Genomic DNA, 18984 nt, shown 5'->3' on the forward strand with positions numbered 1-18984 from the left:
ACCACTATGCCTATTAAAATAGATTTACCTCAATTAACTGTAACCAGATAGTTAAAACTTCACATTTAGGGGCACCTGGGTGGCTCAGTTTGTTCAGCTGTTGACTTCGGCTCAGGTTATGATCTCACAGCTCCTGGGTTTGAGCCCCGCATGGGGCTCTGTGCAGACAGGTCAGAGCCTGGAGCCTCTTAGGATTCTGTGTCTCCCTCTCTCTCTGTGCCTCCCCTGCTTATGCTCTCTGTCAAAAATAAATTAAACATTAAAAAAAAGACCTTAACATGTAAATTGTCATGAATTTTATAGTATGTCATGAGTGATGATGCATGTTTTACAATTTATTGAGTTTTGAAATTCAGATGAGGTTTCTACAAAATTCTCAATGGTTATACTGTAGTTTTAATGCAGGCGGACACAAGGATTTTTGATCTAATTGAACTTACTTATTTGACTTTGTGTGGTGTCAGAGTGTCTTCGGAAAGCTTTTGGTCTGTCTCACGTATCATCACTGGTGTCATAAATAATGAAAGAGTGAGCAAAGGGTGAGCAAAGTGGACTTACGCACCCGCTGGTAAGAGAGTTTGCTCTCGTGCCGCAAGCGTGAAATTATTGTGTTATGGGAAGCCTGAAAATCGACAGTCAGATGCCTTTTACCGTTTCTCGTTTGAAATGGTACAATAAGTGAGAGGTTAGTTAAGAAGGGCAGTAAAGTAGCATTTCTGGCGTGGTTGTTTTGAATGTATGGACATCACAGGAAGAGGTTTACAAAAGCAGTGGCAGAAACCAGTAAGGTCAGGCTGAGCACTTGAGACATGATTGGGCAGAAGGGGGTGAGCAGGAAGTGTAAAGAAACTTTTCTCTCCTGAAAAGTTCTCTGCGTGTTTTAGCAGAATATTCATTTTTTACAAACATTTAAGGCACTTGAGGAATTTATGGCATGGCTAAGTTACATTTTAATGTAATGATTATTTTGTTAATGTATAGAAGAACCAAGAAGTGCTGAGTTTGAATACCTTTCTTTTCACCATGCATTTCTTTTCTGAATTTAAATACAAGTTAATTAACATATAGTGTAAGAATGATTTCAGGAATAGAAGTTAGTGATTCCTTATGTGTGTGTGTGTGTGTGTGTGTGTGTGTGTGTGTGTGTGTGTGTAGAACCCCCAGTGCTCATCCCAACAAATGCCCTCCTTAGTGCCCATCACCCATTTAGCCCATCTGCCCACCTTCCCTCCAGCAGCCCTCAGTTTATGCCCTGTAATTAAGACTCTTATGGTTTGTCTCCCTCTATTTTTATCTTATTTTTCCTTTCCTTTCCCTATGTTCATCTGTTTTGTTTTCTTAAACTCCACATCTGAGTGAAATCGTATGATATTTGTCTTTGACTTATTTAACTTAGCATAATACACTCTAATTCCATCCATATTGTTGCAAATGGCAAGATTTCATTCCTTTTGATCACTGAGTAATTAAATTTTTATTTTTTGAAAGCTTATTCATTTTGATAGAGAGCGAGCAGAATGCGTTGTTGTTGTTGTTGTTGTTTTTTGGAAGTTCATAAAAGTGGGGCCATAATTCTTTGGAGGGAGGCTATTCGGAGCTAGACAGCACATGCCTGTCTTTGTTGGCCAACTTCCACGTGCACTCAGCATTCACGGAGGGCGTTGTGTGTCTCGTTGTTGGAGGCTGCTGTCTCAGTGACAAAGTAATGACCCATGTAGTTGCTTAAAATTAGGATTGAATACTAATGTCTAAAGACAAAACCTTCAGGTATGATTAGGCACTTGAGATCAATAGGCATCAGTAGAGACTTCTTTCTCTTGGACATGAAAAATGGTTATTCATCCTGTATTTTAGAAGTCATGTTGCTGAGGTTTACTGAATCGTAATGTTAACCAGCAAATCACTGATATGTTCTAAAGGGAGACGGTCTTAGCAGTCACAAACAGAAACAAATTATTAACAGAGTGATATTTTAGGGAAGAACCTTAGTTTTAGGTCTATGCATCCTTTAACAATATATTAACCTATTAGTAGTTTCTACTTTTTATTTGCATATCAGGATTAATAATTCATGATTGTAAAATTATACTTTACCAAGATGGAATTTGCATTAAAAACAGCTTGTTGGGACATGTGGGTGGCCCAGTCAGTTGAGCATCTGACTTCAGCTCAGGTCATGATCTCGTGCGTGGTTCATGAATTTGAGCCCTGCTTTGCGCTCTGTGCTGACAGCTCAGAGCCTAGAGCCTGCTTCAGATCCTGTATCTCCCTCTCTCTCTGCCTCTTCTCAACTCGTGCTCTGTCCCTCTCTCTCTCCCTCATAAATAAATGAATATTTTTAAAAAACCAGCTTGTTCATTTTGTCAGTATTTAAGAGAGTTGGAGGAAAAGTAGGTGTAATTTAGCTTTTGGTTATTTGGAGCTAAGAATGCTATAGTCTATATATTTATTTTTATGATTTTATTAGATGTGTATCTTGATTGTTTTATTCCTATATAAGACATAGAAGTTATAGTTATGTTTTCTGTAATTTTATTTGATCCAAATGAGGCATTTCTTGTCCAGGATGAAAGGAAAAGCTGAAAAAGAAAATGCTGCTTAGGTATGAAACATAGTAGAATAAGTTAAAAGAAAACTCTGTTCCAGTACTTTCTAAAAGCCCACAGGTGTATTATTTTTTAAAAATGTTTATTTGTTTTGAGAGAGAGAGAGCATAAGCTGGGGAGGGTCAGAGAGAGGGAAAGAGAGAGAGAATCCCAAGCTCAGTGTGGAGCTCGACATGGGGCTTGATCCCACAACCCTGAGATCATGACCTTAGATCAAGAGTTGGATGCTTACCTGACAAGCCACCCAGGCTGCCCTCTCGGTTGTATTATTTATAAATCTGTGTACCTGACTGAAGTATATGGTACATACTACATAATATAAACAACTTAGAATTTTCTTCCCATTTTTTCATTTTTCCCCCCAAAAGAAGGCAGTTAATTTTTGAGTGCTTTAGGTGAAGGATTTCATAACAATAGTAGTTACATTCTGTCTCTTTTTGTATGTTGTAATATACAGAATTGATGTGATGTGATACAGGGGACCAAATATTAACCATATTTGAAGTTGGATGATTCTCAGATCGAATCCTTTCTTTGTTCATTGGTATGACGTTGGACACGTTACTTAACATCTTTATAAACCTCTGTCTGCCCATCTGTAAAATATGAAAATGCACATCTTCTAGATTAGTAAAAAAATAAAATGGAGGAATCTTGTTTTCTTTGATTAATAGCTATTCCATCTGTCTTTAATGCTGTTGGTTAATGTAACATTCTCTATTCTTAGTATTCTTAAAAATAATCCTGTCATATTTCTTTACTTTTTGTTAAGCTTGGAAAACAAGAAAAATTCAATATAACTAGTTTTATTTGTCAGCCTATCAGATTGGCCAAGACGACAGCAGTAACAGAGCCCAGCGTTGGTCTGACCGCCATGACCTGCCCCCACCCCGCTTAGGCACGTGTGTTGGAACATGTTCTGCAGAGAAAATTTGGCAGTATATGTTGAAAATATCAAAACCGTTAAAACTGTTTTGCTTTAGTGATATCATAGCTTGGAATTCATGCACAGGATATCATCAGAGTTGAACATGCTGCTGGACAGCTCCACGAAATTAGAATTCACTGATGATTTTGTCGTTGGGGTGATAAATCCCTGTGGTTGAAAAATAATCAGATATTAAGATATTATTTTTGAAGAACTACTGATAACATTATGTTTATAATTTTTATTATTTTTTTAAATATTTATTTTTGAGACAGAGAGAGCGAGCGAGCTAGTACAAGTTGGGGGAGCAGCAGAGAGAGAGAGAGAGAGAGAGAGAGAGAGAGAGAGAGAATGAGACACAGGATTTGAGGCAGGTTCCAGGCTCTGAACTGTCAGCACAGAGCTCGATGTGGAGCTTAAACTCACAAACTGCAAGATCATGACCTGAGCCGAGGTCGGATGCTTAACCGACTGATCCGCCTAGGCGCCCCATAAATGTATTATTTTAAATGCGTGAAACCACCAATTTTACAGAGGGGAGTTAGGAGGCTTCCAAAGTTATATGCCATTTTAGATGGAGTCAGGCAGACTAGCTTCTCCAGCCCCAGCTCTGGGTCAACGGTGACCTTCACGGGTGAAGGATCTCAGCAAAGCCATATTCGTGATTCAGCCTTCTTACCCCAACCATGAGAATGGAAATTTGGATTCATTCAAGAAGCATATACGAGTACTCACTCCGTAGAGTCTCTGTTACTCCCAAGGCCCACTTTTGCAGGCTCAGGAAGGGTTAGGGGTGCCCTGCGAACATGCCCGGGTCCCTGAACAGCGAGAACGGTGATGGGGTTTGCTGTTGTCGCTGTTACTGCTGTTGCTGCCATTGTTCCTACTTTGCGACCCTCCGCGTTTGCAAACAGAGCCCAGAAGGCAGAACTGTGCCGCCCTCAGAGGCAGCACGGTGTCGGGCACGGCAGCAGCCCTGTGGCCAACTCCTCCGTCCCAGGCCGTGAGAATATTTGCATCTGCCGTGGAGATAATCTCTTCCATTTCAAACAGCCCTGATCTTGAGGACGAGGACAGGGAGGGGTGAAAGACAACACTGGGGAGTAAGCAACCATGCGTATCACGTGAGACAGCAGCAGTCCTCAGACCGCACCTGCTGCGGGGTCTCCGGCTGTGCTCGCGGCGTCCTGGGCGCCGCAGATTAGACCAAAATGTCCCTCGACTGCAGTTAAAATACATTGCCCGCACTCAGAGAAATAAAATATTAATAGATAGGACTTAAATCATTTCTTCAATCTTTGGCATTTATGGAAGGTTATTTATATCAGAAAGAGTATAAGACGATATTTAATTTAGAAAAATAAAAGAACATATTTCTTTTATTTTACTAGGAAATTTTTTTAAGTTAATTTATTTTAAGAGAGGCAGAGTGCAAGCAGGGGAGGGGCAGAGAGAGTGGGAGACACAGGATCTGAAGCAGGCTCTGGGCTCTGAGCTGTCAGCGCAGAACCTGACGTGGTGCTCAAAGCCACGAACTGTGAGATAATGACTGAGCTGAAGTTGGACACTTAACGGACTGAGTGCCCCGCATGCCACAATGTTATGTTTAAAAAGGGGTTACAATAGTGGATTTTTTTCACTTGATCTCAGTTTTGTTAAAAATATAGAATTGGAATTCTGTTTATGTTTATACTCCCACAACGAGAATAGTGTACACCAGTTGACTCATAGCGGCTCTCTCTTTGAAGCGTGATCATGGGGATTTTTGTTTTTCTCATTGTGCTTCGTTATATTTTCCTCAGCTTTCTGTAAACAGGTGTGCCGTTCTTCTGTTGAGATCACATATGAAGCACCTTTTGAGTTAGGAACGTCTCTGCTAATGCACTAGGGACCCGCACCTGCAGGTTAGGTAATATGACTCTTAGGCAATCCAGAACATGACTTGGAACAAAAGTTTTTATAGGAAACAGCCTACAGCTCGATTAGAGAGTAAACATATTTTTTTAATGTTATTTTTTAGAGTCCAAACCCACTGTTAGACCTGCTGGTTCTGACAGAGTCCCAGGCACGAGAGGAAACAGATGACATCCGTACCGCCATTAGACAACAGCTCCAGAAGGAACTGATTGCTCTTTTCAATACCTTGCTCCTCAATTTCGTGGCAGTTACTGACAGGTACCATTTGTGAAGGTTTGGGGACAGTCATGGAGAAACCAGTTTCCCTTTGATTTCCAAAGAGTCTTACTTTTTACTTGTTTTGAATTGAGGAGGAAAGACTTCAAGAATAACCAATTAGGGTCTGTTTTCATTTCAGTGAATTCTCTTATATAGCCTGATTGTAATTTCTCACACACACACACACACACACACACATACACACACACACACACAGTATTTTACTGTCTTTAGGTTTTTAGTTCTCGGTCCTCTCTTAATTCTCTATACATTTATCTGCGCAATCATACTCATTTAAACTTTATGACTTTTTTATTACCTAGATGATTTTCAAATGTGTGTCTCTAATTGTGACTTAAAATTTTTTTTAATTAGATAAAATTTACTATTTTAACCCTTTTGAAGTGTACAATTCAATTGTTTTGGGATGTGCACAGTGTTGTTCAACTGTCACCAATCAATTCCAGAACATTTTCATTACTCTGAAAAGAAAGTATCCAAGCCTGTGGCAACCAACCACTAGTTTTTGTGTCTCTGGGATTTTACTTATTCTGGACATTTTATGTAGGTGGAATCAGACACACGTGATCTTTTGAGTCTGATTTCACATCATACTTTCAAGGTCCATCCACATTCCGGCACGTACGGTGCTCATTGCTTCCCGTGACCGAACAGTAGTCCATGTTCAGATAGATCACATTTGGTTTTCTGTTCATCTGGCGGTGGACATTTGAGTTGTTTCTACCTTTGATTATTGGGAATAATGCAGTTTTGAACATTTACATACAGGTTCTTGTGTGAACGCGTGCTTTTAGCTCCCCAGTGTACACTTATTACTGAACTGGCTGCTCATGTGGTTACTCTGATTACTTTTTTGAGGAGGTGCCACAGCCCTTCCCATAGCAGCCGCACCATTTTACATTCCCACTAGGGACGTGTGAGTATTCTGATTTCTCTACGTCCTCCCGAACACTTTCATTATGACTATCCTAGTGGTATACCCTGGAATTAATTTGGTTTTGATTCCATTTTCCTAGTGCAAATGATGCTGAGCATCTTTTCCTATGCTTATCGGTTATTTGTATATATTCTTTGGAAAAATGTGTGTTCAAGTCTTTTTGCCTGTTTTTGCATTGGATTGTTTGTTTTTTGGTTGTTATTGAGCGGTCTTTATATGTTCTGGACATCAATATTGTATCAATTATGGTTTGCAAATTTTTTTTCCCATTCTGTGGGTTATGTTTTCACTCTTCGGATAGTGTCCTTTGATGTATAAAAGTTTTTTTTTGATGAGGGCCTCCTATGCTGAAATTCCAAGTCTCTGCTGGAGAGAAAGACCCGATCCCCTGCACATGACGTTTGAAACAAACTAAAGTGTCAAATAGCCCTGATTTAGTTCAATACCTGACTAGATCTCATAGGTCATCCCCTAACCCAAATCTTGTGACCAAAGGGCAAACCATTTCTATGAGAAACTGTTATGTACTTTACCCTCAATAGCTTTTTTTTTAAATATTTTATTTTTAAGTAATCTTTACCCAATGTGGGGCTCAAACTCACAACCCTGAGATCAAGAGTTACATGCTCTATCAACTGAGCCAGCCAGGCACCCCTCAGTAGCTCCTGGATACAAATGTTCAATATACAATCACAAATGAAGAGGACCATAAAGAAGTAGGAAAATGTCTCCTGTAATTTAGAGAAAAATATCATTGGAAACAGACCCACAAATGGCAACTATTACCGGAACTTTAAGGCTATTATTATAATATTTTATTTTATTTTTTAAAGTTTATTTATTTTGAGAGGGAGAGAATGAGTGCGGGAGGGACAGGAAGGGGGGAGAGAGAATCTCAAGCAGGCCCTGCATGGTCAGCACAGAGCCTGACATGGGGCTTGAACTCACAAACCATGAAATCATGACCTGCGCTGAAATCAAGAATCGGATACTTAACGGACTGAGCTACTCAGGCACCCCTAAATAATATTTCAAATATAAATATAATGGATATTAGATGAAAAGATAGGTAATATTGGTAAAAGCATGGAGAATATTAATAGCAGAGAAATGGAGACTACAGTTTCTAAAGTAAAGAATTCATTGCATGGGCTTAACAGTGGACTAGACACAGTATATAAGAGGATTAGTACATTTAGAATACAAGTCAATGAAAATTTCACTAGAGAGGGTCACCTAGGAGCCCTCTGAGGTGATGAGAATGTTTTCTTTGTTGTTATGCTTGGTGGTTACATGATTATATACTTGCCTAAATCATGTTGTAGTGTATAGAGATTTCTGAGTTTTGCTGCGTGCATTTTTGCCTCATTAAAGTACTGAGGACAAAAACATTGAATCCATTGCTAGTAGATTCTGTGCAGCTAGACCTGTAATGTGTATAGAATCTCCTGGGGGTTTGTTAAAATACTAACATCAGTAGCTCAGGATGTGCACATTAAGTAAGCGCCATAGGTAGTCCTTGGGCTAGACTTTGAGAAACAGCGCTGTGGCCTGTTCTTTGGATGTTGAGAGGAAGGTGAACGGTTATGAGACAAACTGGGAGTAGACTCAGGGACGTTCACAGGGACCAGGAGAGGGAACCGGTGGCTGATGCGCTAGATTGAACCGGGCTTATGTAGATACTTGCCGTTTTCTTCGCTGGTGTAGCTGTCTTTTGGAAGAGTTAAGGTAAGAGGGGTGGAAAATGAGAATGACTCGTATGTTATTTTAAAGAACAGTAAAGAACAGAAGAACATTTCTAATTCTATCTTTGATACAGTTAATTAGATTAGAGTTGATTCTTGCACAACACAGGTTTGCGCTGTGTGGGCCTACTGCTACCGGATTTTTTGAATAACTCCCAGAGAGGACTTTGATGATTTTCTCGATAGTATTTTCCTTGCCTTGGATGAATGGCCGCCTCCGTCAGTGGAGCACGAGACTCTTGACCTCAGGGTTGTGAATTCAGGCCCCATGTTGGGCACAGAGCTTACTTTAAAAAATATTTTCTTTCCTCTAGCTTGCCTTACTGTAAGAATACAGTATATTATAACATAAAACATACAAAATATGCGTTAATTGACTGTTTTATGTTGTCAGTAAGGCTTCCGGTCAACAGTAGGCTGCTAGTTGAGTTTCTGGAGCACACAGCAGTCCGTGAGGGTTTGGGCTACATGTGGGGACAGTGCCTCTCATCCCCCCTCGCTCAGAGGTGAGCGGTGCTTTGTGGCTGACCTGTGGGAAATGGGAAGTTCTACAAGTCACTTTTAGGCCTTGTTGAAAGTTCCATGTGTTTCTAAAACTTTAAAAGCAGTTGGATGTCAGGCACGTAAAAATTACGATCTTTAACAATCATTCAACTATCCACGCATGCACTGTAGTTCAACTGCACACATACCGTACTCTTAATACTGGAATACGTAAAAACATGATAGTTGTCAGTTTTGGAGTCTAAAAATCTGTAACACTGAGGAAATTTCGGATTTTACTCACTGCTTTGTTATACGCTGATGTTACTTCTCCCAGGAATTTCATCTTTGGCTCCATGCCTATCCGTTTCAGGTATTTTGTTTCCTAATAAAAAATATTCTCTTGATTGTTTCGTTTAAATTATGTGTCGAACTCTTTAAAACTTTTTATGATAGCTTTCTGGGGAAAACAATTTCAGCTAACTAAAAATTGAATTTTTGAGTGATACCAGATGATTGAAAGTATGGGCTTAATATATGCCAATTTAAGTCATTTAAAGTACGAATTTAATTTTCCATTTCGACTTCTGGTTTTATTTTTGAGTGCTAATACCGATATCCATTTCTCTCTTTTTCGGTGTAATTGTTACTGGTCCTTTACATCATATTTTAACTATGTTTTCCTTGAAGAGCCTTGTTTTGAGAATGCCATTTCTGGCTCGTCGTTTTCTGACAGTAAGCTGTTGTCACCCTCTGCCTTAGCAACTTGACTGAATACCGGCACACCTGTGCTCTTGTCGATGTTTTCTTCCCTCCTTTCCGAACGCAGGAACTGCTTGGAACGCGTTTCCGCTTTCCGGACGCAGCTGGCGCTGAGGCTGCTGCAGAGCCTGAGGGTCGCCGACGCGCCGCGCTTCTACGGCCTGCCTTCCCTCGAGAGGACCTTGCGGGCCGCGGCGCAGCTCACCGCGGCGCCCGGGTGGAGCGCGCGCTCGCCCCTCCCGGGGCCGCTGGAAACCTGCCGCAAGTACCTGGCAGGTCTTCTTGAGGTGAGGAAGCCTGCCGGACTCCCGCAGTACTGGCGGCCCGGAGAAGCGCTGGGTACTCTGTAGGGGCCGCTCCCGTTGTGCCAGGCGCGGTGGGAAGTGCGCTCTGTGCCGCACTGTACTTGATGGAGGTCGTTCTGCAGGATTTTTACGACTGGTCATCATGTGTTAACCTTTTTCATGACTTTTATTACTAAATACGTAAGCTCACTTTTAGAGAACCCTGGTTTTCAAGAAGAGTAAACCAAGGCTTCCATTTAAGTCCCCTCGTTAGGGTAATGTGTTCACTTACGCGCTTTGCCCTTTCTGTCTGGGATGCATCTTTTTGGATGGCAATCTGTGTATGGAGTTTAAGATCTCACTTACTCACTTAGTTCCTTTAGGAAGTCTTTTCTTTTAAAAAAATTATTTTTAACGTTTACTATTTTTGAGAGACAGAAAGACAGAGAGCAAGCAGGGGAGGGGCAGAGAGAGAGGGAGACACAGGATGGGAAGCAGGCTCCAGGCTCTGAGCTGTCAGCACAGAGCCCTCACAGGGCTCAAACTTACGAACCAGGAGATCAAGACCTGAGCTGAAGTCTGCCACCCAACGTACTGAGCTCCCCAGGCTCCCCAGGAGGTCTTTTCTTGTCTTCGAGACATACACAGTCAGGGAAGATGGGCTGACTGGCCTCTTCCTACGTTGTTTACCTGTAGCAGTTTATACATACCACTGTTATGATGCTTAAGACATCATATTTCCATTTTGTTTTATGCATTCATCTGTTGTTAGACTGTAAGCTTGGGGGAATCATCTTTGGATCATTCCCACTAATCCATAGCTCCTCATTATCTTAACATAGTGATTTGCACATATGGTTGAAATAATGACTAATTTAATTTATATGTAGTTTATATGTGATTTTAAATTAGAATACAGTTTAAATAATATTGAAAATGTGACATAAATGAATATAAATGATGTCTGTTTAATTTTTGTGCTTTCATCATTAAATCATGCTTTAGGTGATATTTGTGTATTTAGCTGTAGACCATGCTTCAGATGATGTTACCTAGAATTTTCCCCAAAAGTACATCTTGTTTTGTTAGAAGAATTTCAAAATCCTAAATACTCTTAGCTCTACTGTAAAATTTAATACAATTTTGAGGGTAACTGTTTTAATCAAATAATTTTTTTTCTAAGATAGTTATAAATACTGAAAAAGTACACATTGTCAGCATATTAATTGGTTACTCCATCCTTCAAGGTGTCCATATCACAGAATTTATATATTCATACAGAAATGTACAAATTTTTAGAACACTTATGTTCACTTTAAGACCTGACTGTAGCATTTTTTAAAAAGTCAGATCCTCTGTGCATTTAAAATATAATTTAATATACAAGTACCTAATTTTTAGCACTGTGTGTGAAGTGATTTGTGTATAATCCATTTATAAGCCTTTCGGAACTCATCTTCCATGATGCGTTCACTATGAAGTGACTTAAGAGATCAGAGATGTGTGAGGGTGACTACAGTAGTGACTGAAGAACTTAGGTGTTAACATTATTTATATTCGGAAACTATCGGAAGTGCTTTTGTTTTAAAGTTGTGTAAGAGAGAGACTTCAGATCGTAAGTTGTGTTTCAAATACCAGAAATTAAAAGGAGCCTTCTATGGTTTTGGAGAACAAAAGGGCTTCTCAGTTTTAGGTGAGAAATTGAGGCCAAAAGGAAATCCCACGGTAAGTTCGGTTGTCTTTCGGCCCATTGTATTGGCTAAGGAGTAGATAAAAAAGTACAATCCCTGTTTTAGAATGTTCCAGAGTGAAGAAAAACTTGGTTAACAAATCTTGATTTGGTATAAACAGAGGAGTATACTTCATGTTTTACACGTCTTGGGAAGAAAATCTCTTTGTCTTCACATTAAGTGACAGGAAAATAATATGAAGAAATCTGTCACTTTTGTTAGACATTGTGGCAGAGTCCAACTAAATCTTACTTGGGGCCTTTTGCATAGTTACATAATTAGTAAACATTTAGATTTATTTATTTACTACTAAAGAATCAAGTAAGGCTTATTATGTGAATAGACATCGACATAGAGTCATTGTTGGTCCAATTGATTTGCTTTATAGTTTCTCCCTGAAGTGGACTCCTTTTCGGAAGGGAGCCGTATTTCTAATACTGGTGGTTTTTTTTTGCATAGTGAAATTAGAATGGCGACATTTGCTTTTCATGGTTGAGAAATGAGGCTTTTAAACTAAGCATGATACATTATGATAGGGGCGTCGCCTGTGATAACTAGATCCTTGAAACCAGACGGAGGGAGTGTGATTCCACGGGGCCGGCCAGAAGGTCCGACTGACGGGAAATAACCCGAAGCCCTTGGCGTGTCCCTCACCGGCTGGGCACGAAGCCGTCGCACCATGGCTGTGCCCAGTGACTTAGCAGAGGATAGGAAGGGCTTGGTCATTCAAGTGTCTTGTTCCCAAGACAGTCCCTTAAAGTTTTAAACTTTATATTATGAACACCTTCGAGCGCACGCGCACAAGGAGGGAGTGGTGGCAGAGTCCATCTCCTGTCGCTTCAGCCCGGCCCATCCAGGGTTACTTCTCAGGCATAATGTATAGTGCTTTGGCATATGAGAATTCTGATGGAGCATACAAACCCCAAATTATCTATGAATAAACTGCTTGTGTTAAAGAAGCTGCACCTGACATGATTATGGTTTGTGCCATCTCTTTAAAATAATCTGCTGTATGAGCTGAAAAAAATCCAAGCCGAAAAGTCGTCTCTATTTTAAGACAAAATGGCTTCCTTTAAAGGATTCTGTGATGACTAAAAGCATCCAAAGTCCTAGGGTGAATAAACTGAAATATTTGATGTTGTATTGGTCAGACGATAAGTAGTTTCGATTATTTTGACTCAAAATAGATTTTTCCTTTATAGTGTATTGGAACCTAAATATACTTAGCATTCCTTTTTTTACTAAAAGTTTGTGAATTATAAGTGATCTCTCATCACTTTGAATACTTGGCTTAAATGTTTATTTATCTTTTTGAGAGAGAGAGAGAGCGTGCGCGTGAGCGGCGGAGGGGCAGAGAGAAAGCGAGGGACACAGAGGACCTGAAGCAGGCTCCGTGCTCCACACGGCACAGGGCCTGACCCACAGGGCTGAGGTCATGACCTGGGCCAAAGTCAGGAGTCAGACACTTAACTGACTGAACCACCCAGGGGCCCCCCAAGTGTATTTTTAAACAAGATGTTTATAAACTCTTCTACTTAAAGGATACTGTAACATCTGAAAAATGTATGAGCATGTTCTAAATCACAGGTCTTCAAGGAGGACACTACACATCTCTGTACAAGTTCCAAAGGGAGAAAATCTTAAAGTAAGAATATTTAATTGTGCTAACACTAACCTAAAGTATACCATCTTAACCATTTTTCAATGTATAAACTAAGAATGCTGCATATACTTTATGTGGTTAAGATTCAAACCAGACAAGTCAGTAGAAAGATACATATTTATTTTTATGTACCGCTCAGAGCAAAGTCCCCATAATGCTGCTTATGCTTGTTTTTTAGGTCATTACTTCTTTTTACGTGGAGCGCGGCGGGAATGCCATGTCCTTTATGGGCAAAGGCGTCACAAAGAGCACGGTTCTCTGCTTGCTTCACTTGTCTCACGAGATGACGGCCCAGACCCAGAGCTCGGTGAGGCCCCCCGCGCCGCCTGCCTTCTGAGCAGCTGCCAGACCAGGAACGTGCTGTGTCTCACCCATCTCAGGCCTATACGGAAATATCTCGTTTGATTTTCTTCTTAGGAGACAGAAATGACTTCTGACGGAGATGTTTCTTAGAAGCTGTGTGTTACACAAATCTGAATTTTATTTGAAATACATTTTGATTGAAATCTGGCTCTAGAGAACTACATTTTGTCTAAATCACAGGCCAAGTAGTTGTTTTGAAGAAAACTTGTTTTGTTTAAGTTTTTAAGTAGAAGCTGAGATTTTTGTTTGCCTTGTTTTGGTTAAATACTAAATTAAAGCCAAGTCTCAAGTATATTTTAACTTTGTTTTGATTTTTAAAACTTTTCAACTTAAAAGTTATTTTAAACTTTCTCCGTTGTATCCTTAGAGCCCCACCTAATGTGTCTCTGTTCCCTTTTGTTCCTTCCAGGAGTGGATGTCACTTTGGTTCTTGCCTTTGGGTCGTCACAGCGAAGACCAGACTCCTGCTCAGCAAGGGCTGGCTTGGTTGATTCCTTTATGGGTCGATCGGGACCCAGAAGTCAGTGTGCAGGAAGCTTGAGTCCATTATGTGTAGATTGAAAACAAATGAAATATACATGCACATATGTATCCATGTTTTCCAAAATGAGATTATTTTAGTGCTTATACCTCAAGCTGTTCACCCTGTCCTCATCCGTTTGGGCCGCCATAACAAAGTAGCATGAACGAGGTGGCTTGAAAAGCAGATTTATTTGCTTACAGTTCTGGAGGCCAGAAATCTGAGAAGAGGTGTCACATGGTTGGGTTCTGGTGAGGGCTCACCTTTCTGGCGTCCAGACAGCTGCTTTCTCACTCGGGTGCTCCTGTGGCCTTTCCACTCTCCTTCTCTTCTGAGGCCACCAGTCCTGTCAGAGTAGGAGCCCACCGTTCTGACCTCACTTGACTTTAATGACCTCCTGAAAGCTCTGTCGTCAGATTTAGGTACGTTAGGGGTTAGGGCTTCAACACAACAGTTTAGAGGGGATACAGTTCAGTTCATAGCACACCCTCTTCATCCAAACTCATTAGGGTACAGATTAAAAATAGAAGAAAAGAATTATAGACAGTGTCGTTTTTGGAAAGAACAGTAAAAAAGTATTGGAGAAGCCCAGCCATTTTCAAAGAATTTAGAAGGATCGCTGCCAGGTGACATTTGGTGTCATTTAATAGAATAATAGAACTATGGTGCAAAATTTTAGGTTATTAAAATTTCCAGTCGTAGCCATTTGTCCACATAACCTCTTTTTTTTAAAACCACTCTTGAGGTATGGTTGACATAGAAGAAGCTGTACCTATTCAATATGTACGAATTCATGAATTTGGAGAGAACTGTGTGCCCCGGAGTCGTCACCACAGTCCTGCTGTGACCATATCCCTCACCTGCAAAAGCTTCCTCTTGTCCTCTATTTTTGTGATTAGAACACTGAACTACCTTCTTAGCGAATTTTTTTATATATTTAAAAATGTTTTTTAAACGTTTTTCATTTTTGAGAGACTGAGACAGAGCATGAGCAGGAGAGAGAGAGAGAGGGAGACACAGAATCTGAAGCAGGCTCAGACTCTGGGCTGTCAGCACAGAGGCCCGATACGGGGCTCAAACCCGCAAACAGCGAGATCATGACCTGAGCCGAAGTCGGATGTTTAACTGACTGAGCCCCCCGGCCCCCCACAAAGTTTTAAGTATATAATATAGTCCTGTTAACTATGGGCACCGTGCATTAACTTCACACGAGATATGACTATATTCTATAACAATATAAACCCTGATTTTTAGAAACATTATTTGATCCGAACGTGGAGGCTCTATTGTTTATACACGTTGGACTCGTTTGCTTGACCGTGTTAGGACCACGCTGGTTGTTGCTGTCCCATAGCCATCAGTGACACTATCAGAATCAGGATTCAGAAGGTAGCCAGAGAGCGTCGTGTGCACAGCAGTGGTGGATGACAAGTACAGTGTACCACACTAACCTAACTTGACACATGTTTCTTTAACAGTAATTTTGGGGAGAATACTAAACGCTTTAGAGAAAGATAGTTCAGTTATTTCTTTTTGAAAAGAAGTTTCAAGAAGGTTAAAGACATTTATTTGGAAGAAACACTAATCACTTAAGGATGGAGAACAAAATAATAGATAACCTTTTTAAAAATGAGGAGTAAGCAGGAATCTTGTCATAAAAAGTGGGGAAGCACCCTGTGCTCTCCCCACAAAGAGGCTTGTGAGCTATAATTTTTATTCTTAAAAAGTCTGGTTTTAAGTTTCTGTGAGATTTGCTTTTATTGAACTTTTCTATATTGCTTGTTTGAATGATGGGATAGGATTTTTATTCATTCATAAATTTAGAGGACACTGTTTTCTTAAGTACTTATAATTTAGGACCATCAAGACAGTGTCATAGAGGTGTGAGATTTTATGTATGAGAGAAACTAGGAGTTCGCGTTAAGGAATTGGATTCTTTGGTGTGAGAACTTCTCTTTCATCTCAACAGGTGAGGTTCACTTCGCTGGGACTGGGAGCGGCACTGACCACCCATGAAACCGGCTGCGTGGCCTTGGCAAACAGCTGTCAGAACATATCTGGTGGGCTCTGGGGGACCGTGGTGAACATTCTCTTGGACCCGTCTGAATGCAGTATGGTTCGCAGGGAGGTATGCCTTCCTGGAACCCCTCCTCCTGTTCAGCCTTAGAAATTGGTGGTGATGGTCTCTGTGAACGTGCTCTCTGTGCAGTGACGGACCGGGGGAGTGCTCCATGTGCTGGACTGCACTGGCCGATGTCTTTCCTACCTGCAACCAGACCCACATAAGACACTAGTACAGAATGAGAAAGATACTAATTCACAGTAGATACTTTAGTTTGAGAAGACCAAAGTAGAATTTGATATATTTTTACATGAACTGTTCTATATTATTATACATTGAAAAAGTAGTTCATGGAAAAAAAGTTACCTTCATATTACCTCAGTGCATTTGAATCTCTAGTATCTATGAAGCTTTACTTAGGATGAATGACTGTCAGATTACTCTGTAGCAATTATCATCTATAAGAGGAAAAGCAAACCCTATTTTAACTCTTCCTAAATAATTTGTGGTTTCATTTTATTGCTGTTTTTACTGGAATGATGACTAATACCAATATTTTTTTAATGTTTGTTTATTTTTAGAGAGAGAGTAAAGGGAGCAAGAGTCGGGGAGGGGCAGAGGGAGAGGAGGAGAGAATCCCAGCAGCTGTCAGTGCAGAGCCCAGTCTGGGGCTCACTCAGTTTCATATACTGTGACATCATGACCTGAGCTAAAATCAAGATTCGGATGCTCAACCAACTGAGCCACCCAGGCGCCCCTTGATGCAAATCTTTTCAGAAACAGTGATTTGAGGTTTGCGAAGAAAGCAGCAGCTCCAGGGCCCACCATTAGCCAGTGCCCAGTTCCAAAATCCAAATGCTGCTGTTTTCTTGTTATTTGTGTTTAAACAGTAATGCTTAATCTTGTAGCTTCCTTTTGATTTACCAACTTACAGGACAGCTGTTGACTTCAAGTTAAGATGGTTGCACATTTCACTCTCCTTGGCTCCCCTGTCACCCTTGTTACTCACCCGTCATATCACAGCCTTTCAGTGCGGAGATAATCAGTGTTGATATGAGTGTGACTATTTAATTTGACCATGTTAATTTGGACATTTGTGATTTGTGTTTCTAGTTCGGGCTTTTTTATTGAGAGCAGCTGTATGAGAAGGAGAGTCAGGGAGAGACAGAGAGGGATGTGTGTCTGTGTGTCTGTGTGTGCGTATCTGTGTTTGTGAGTGTGTGTGTAAGGAAATAATAGAAATGCGAAAGTGCATTTCTTAACTGCTACCACAACAGTTTATATTTTATAGATCATTTTTTTTGAAAAATAAAATTCTGAAACAGGAAAAAATGTATATTTCCTGATGAAATAATTTCCTCTACAGTTAGGTCATCATACAACAAGAAACAAGCTTGGCAATTCTCATAATGATATCTCGGTGTATGCAGTTTTTTATTATTAAATTCTGATATATTGGTTATTTCAGAGATGACAACAAGATGGCAGTATTGACATTTTCTTTTTTTTCTTTTAGGCTGCATTTATTCTGCAGAATCTCCTTGTGATTCCAATGCCTTCGGTAATTTTAAAGGATTATACTTGGCAGGTGGGTGACTTTAAACAGTTATCGAGCTAGTAGATATTTGCGATTAATTGATGATTAAATTTCAGCATATATGTATACACATATACACATATATTGTCCCTGATGAAACTTTATGGCAACAGGATCTCGTAAAAGAGAATGTAGAACGGGCACCTGGGTGGCTCAGTCCAGTTGAGTGTCTGACTCTTGATTTTGGCTCAGGTCATGATCTCACGGTTCATGAGATCGAGCCTCATGTGGAGTGTGGAGCCTGCATAGGGTTCTCTCTCTCCCTCCCTCTCTGCTCCTCCCCTGCTGACGCTCTTTCTCTTTCTCTCTCAAAATAAATAAGTAAACTTAAAAAAGAGAATGTAGACATTTTTTATGCTTGATCATACTTACAAATCCTTTTCTGTAACGTTAAAAATAATTTTGAGCAGAAATAATAGCTGTGTTTACTGTACACAGATATAATAGCTAATATAGAGTTTATTGTGCACCTTTCTAGGAGCTTAACGTTATTTAACGTAATGTTTAACTTGTGTAATTGAGGTTGGACAGCTATTATCCTCATTTTGTAAATTAAGAAACTTTAACACGGAAATTTTAAATAGTTTGCCCTGAAGTGAGTCACACCTTTGCTTTGAGTCTAGTTAGTCTCTCTCACCACCCCCCAGTATATGCCTCTCTAATTTAATAATAATACACAAAATTTTAATTTAATAACAGTACACAAAATTGTTTATAGTTAAATGTGTATTAATGTTAACATCTCTTTTTACCTATTCTGGGTCAGTGCAGTTAAGGTCATAATTTGTCTGTCTTTGGTTTTTACTGGATTAATTTTTTATTTCATGTTCTGAATATCAAGTCTAGTCTACAGCCTACTGCTTTTTAGATGATTTGGAGGATAGAAAAATGCTCTCACTGGGCAGGCAGGACATGCTGTTTCTCGTGCGTGTTTATTGATCACACCAGTGCGTCTCACTTCCCCGGGTCCTAGACCAATCTGAGGTTTCTTTGAAAACTGTCAATGGAATGTATCTTTGGAGGAGCTGCTGAGCCTGCTTGAGGCCGTGCGAGGGCAGCGTCTCCGGCTGACGTGCAGCCTGGGTCCCAGCGCTGGCTGAGGCCCGCA

At 40.3% G+C, this 18984-nt stretch overlaps 1 protein-coding gene across 7 annotated transcripts in view; it reads left to right on the forward strand.

Moving 5' to 3' along the window:
* The window catches only part of RTTN (rotatin), a 146723-nt gene that overhangs the window by 69898 nt on the left and 57841 nt on the right, over positions 1–18984 (forward strand). For 6 of the 7 annotated variants that reach the window (XM_029921776.1, XM_029921777.1, XM_029921773.1 and 3 more), the window contains 6 exons: positions 5555–5709; positions 9725–9944; positions 13513–13641; positions 14107–14217; positions 16187–16345; positions 17796–17867. In XM_029921776.1, coding sequence (XP_029777636.1) covers positions 5555–5709; positions 9725–9944; positions 13513–13641; positions 14107–14217; positions 16187–16345; positions 17796–17867 — 846 coding nt within the window. The remainder of the gene's footprint in view (positions 1–5554; positions 5710–9724; positions 9945–13512; positions 13642–14106; positions 14218–16186; positions 16346–17795; positions 17868–18984) is intronic. The other variant, XM_029921775.1, reaches the window with a different exon arrangement.

Source organism: Suricata suricatta, chromosome 14, assembly GCF_006229205.1.
Source record: "Suricata suricatta isolate VVHF042 chromosome 14, meerkat_22Aug2017_6uvM2_HiC, whole genome shotgun sequence".
Taxonomy (NCBI): domain Eukaryota; kingdom Metazoa; phylum Chordata; class Mammalia; order Carnivora; family Herpestidae; genus Suricata; species Suricata suricatta.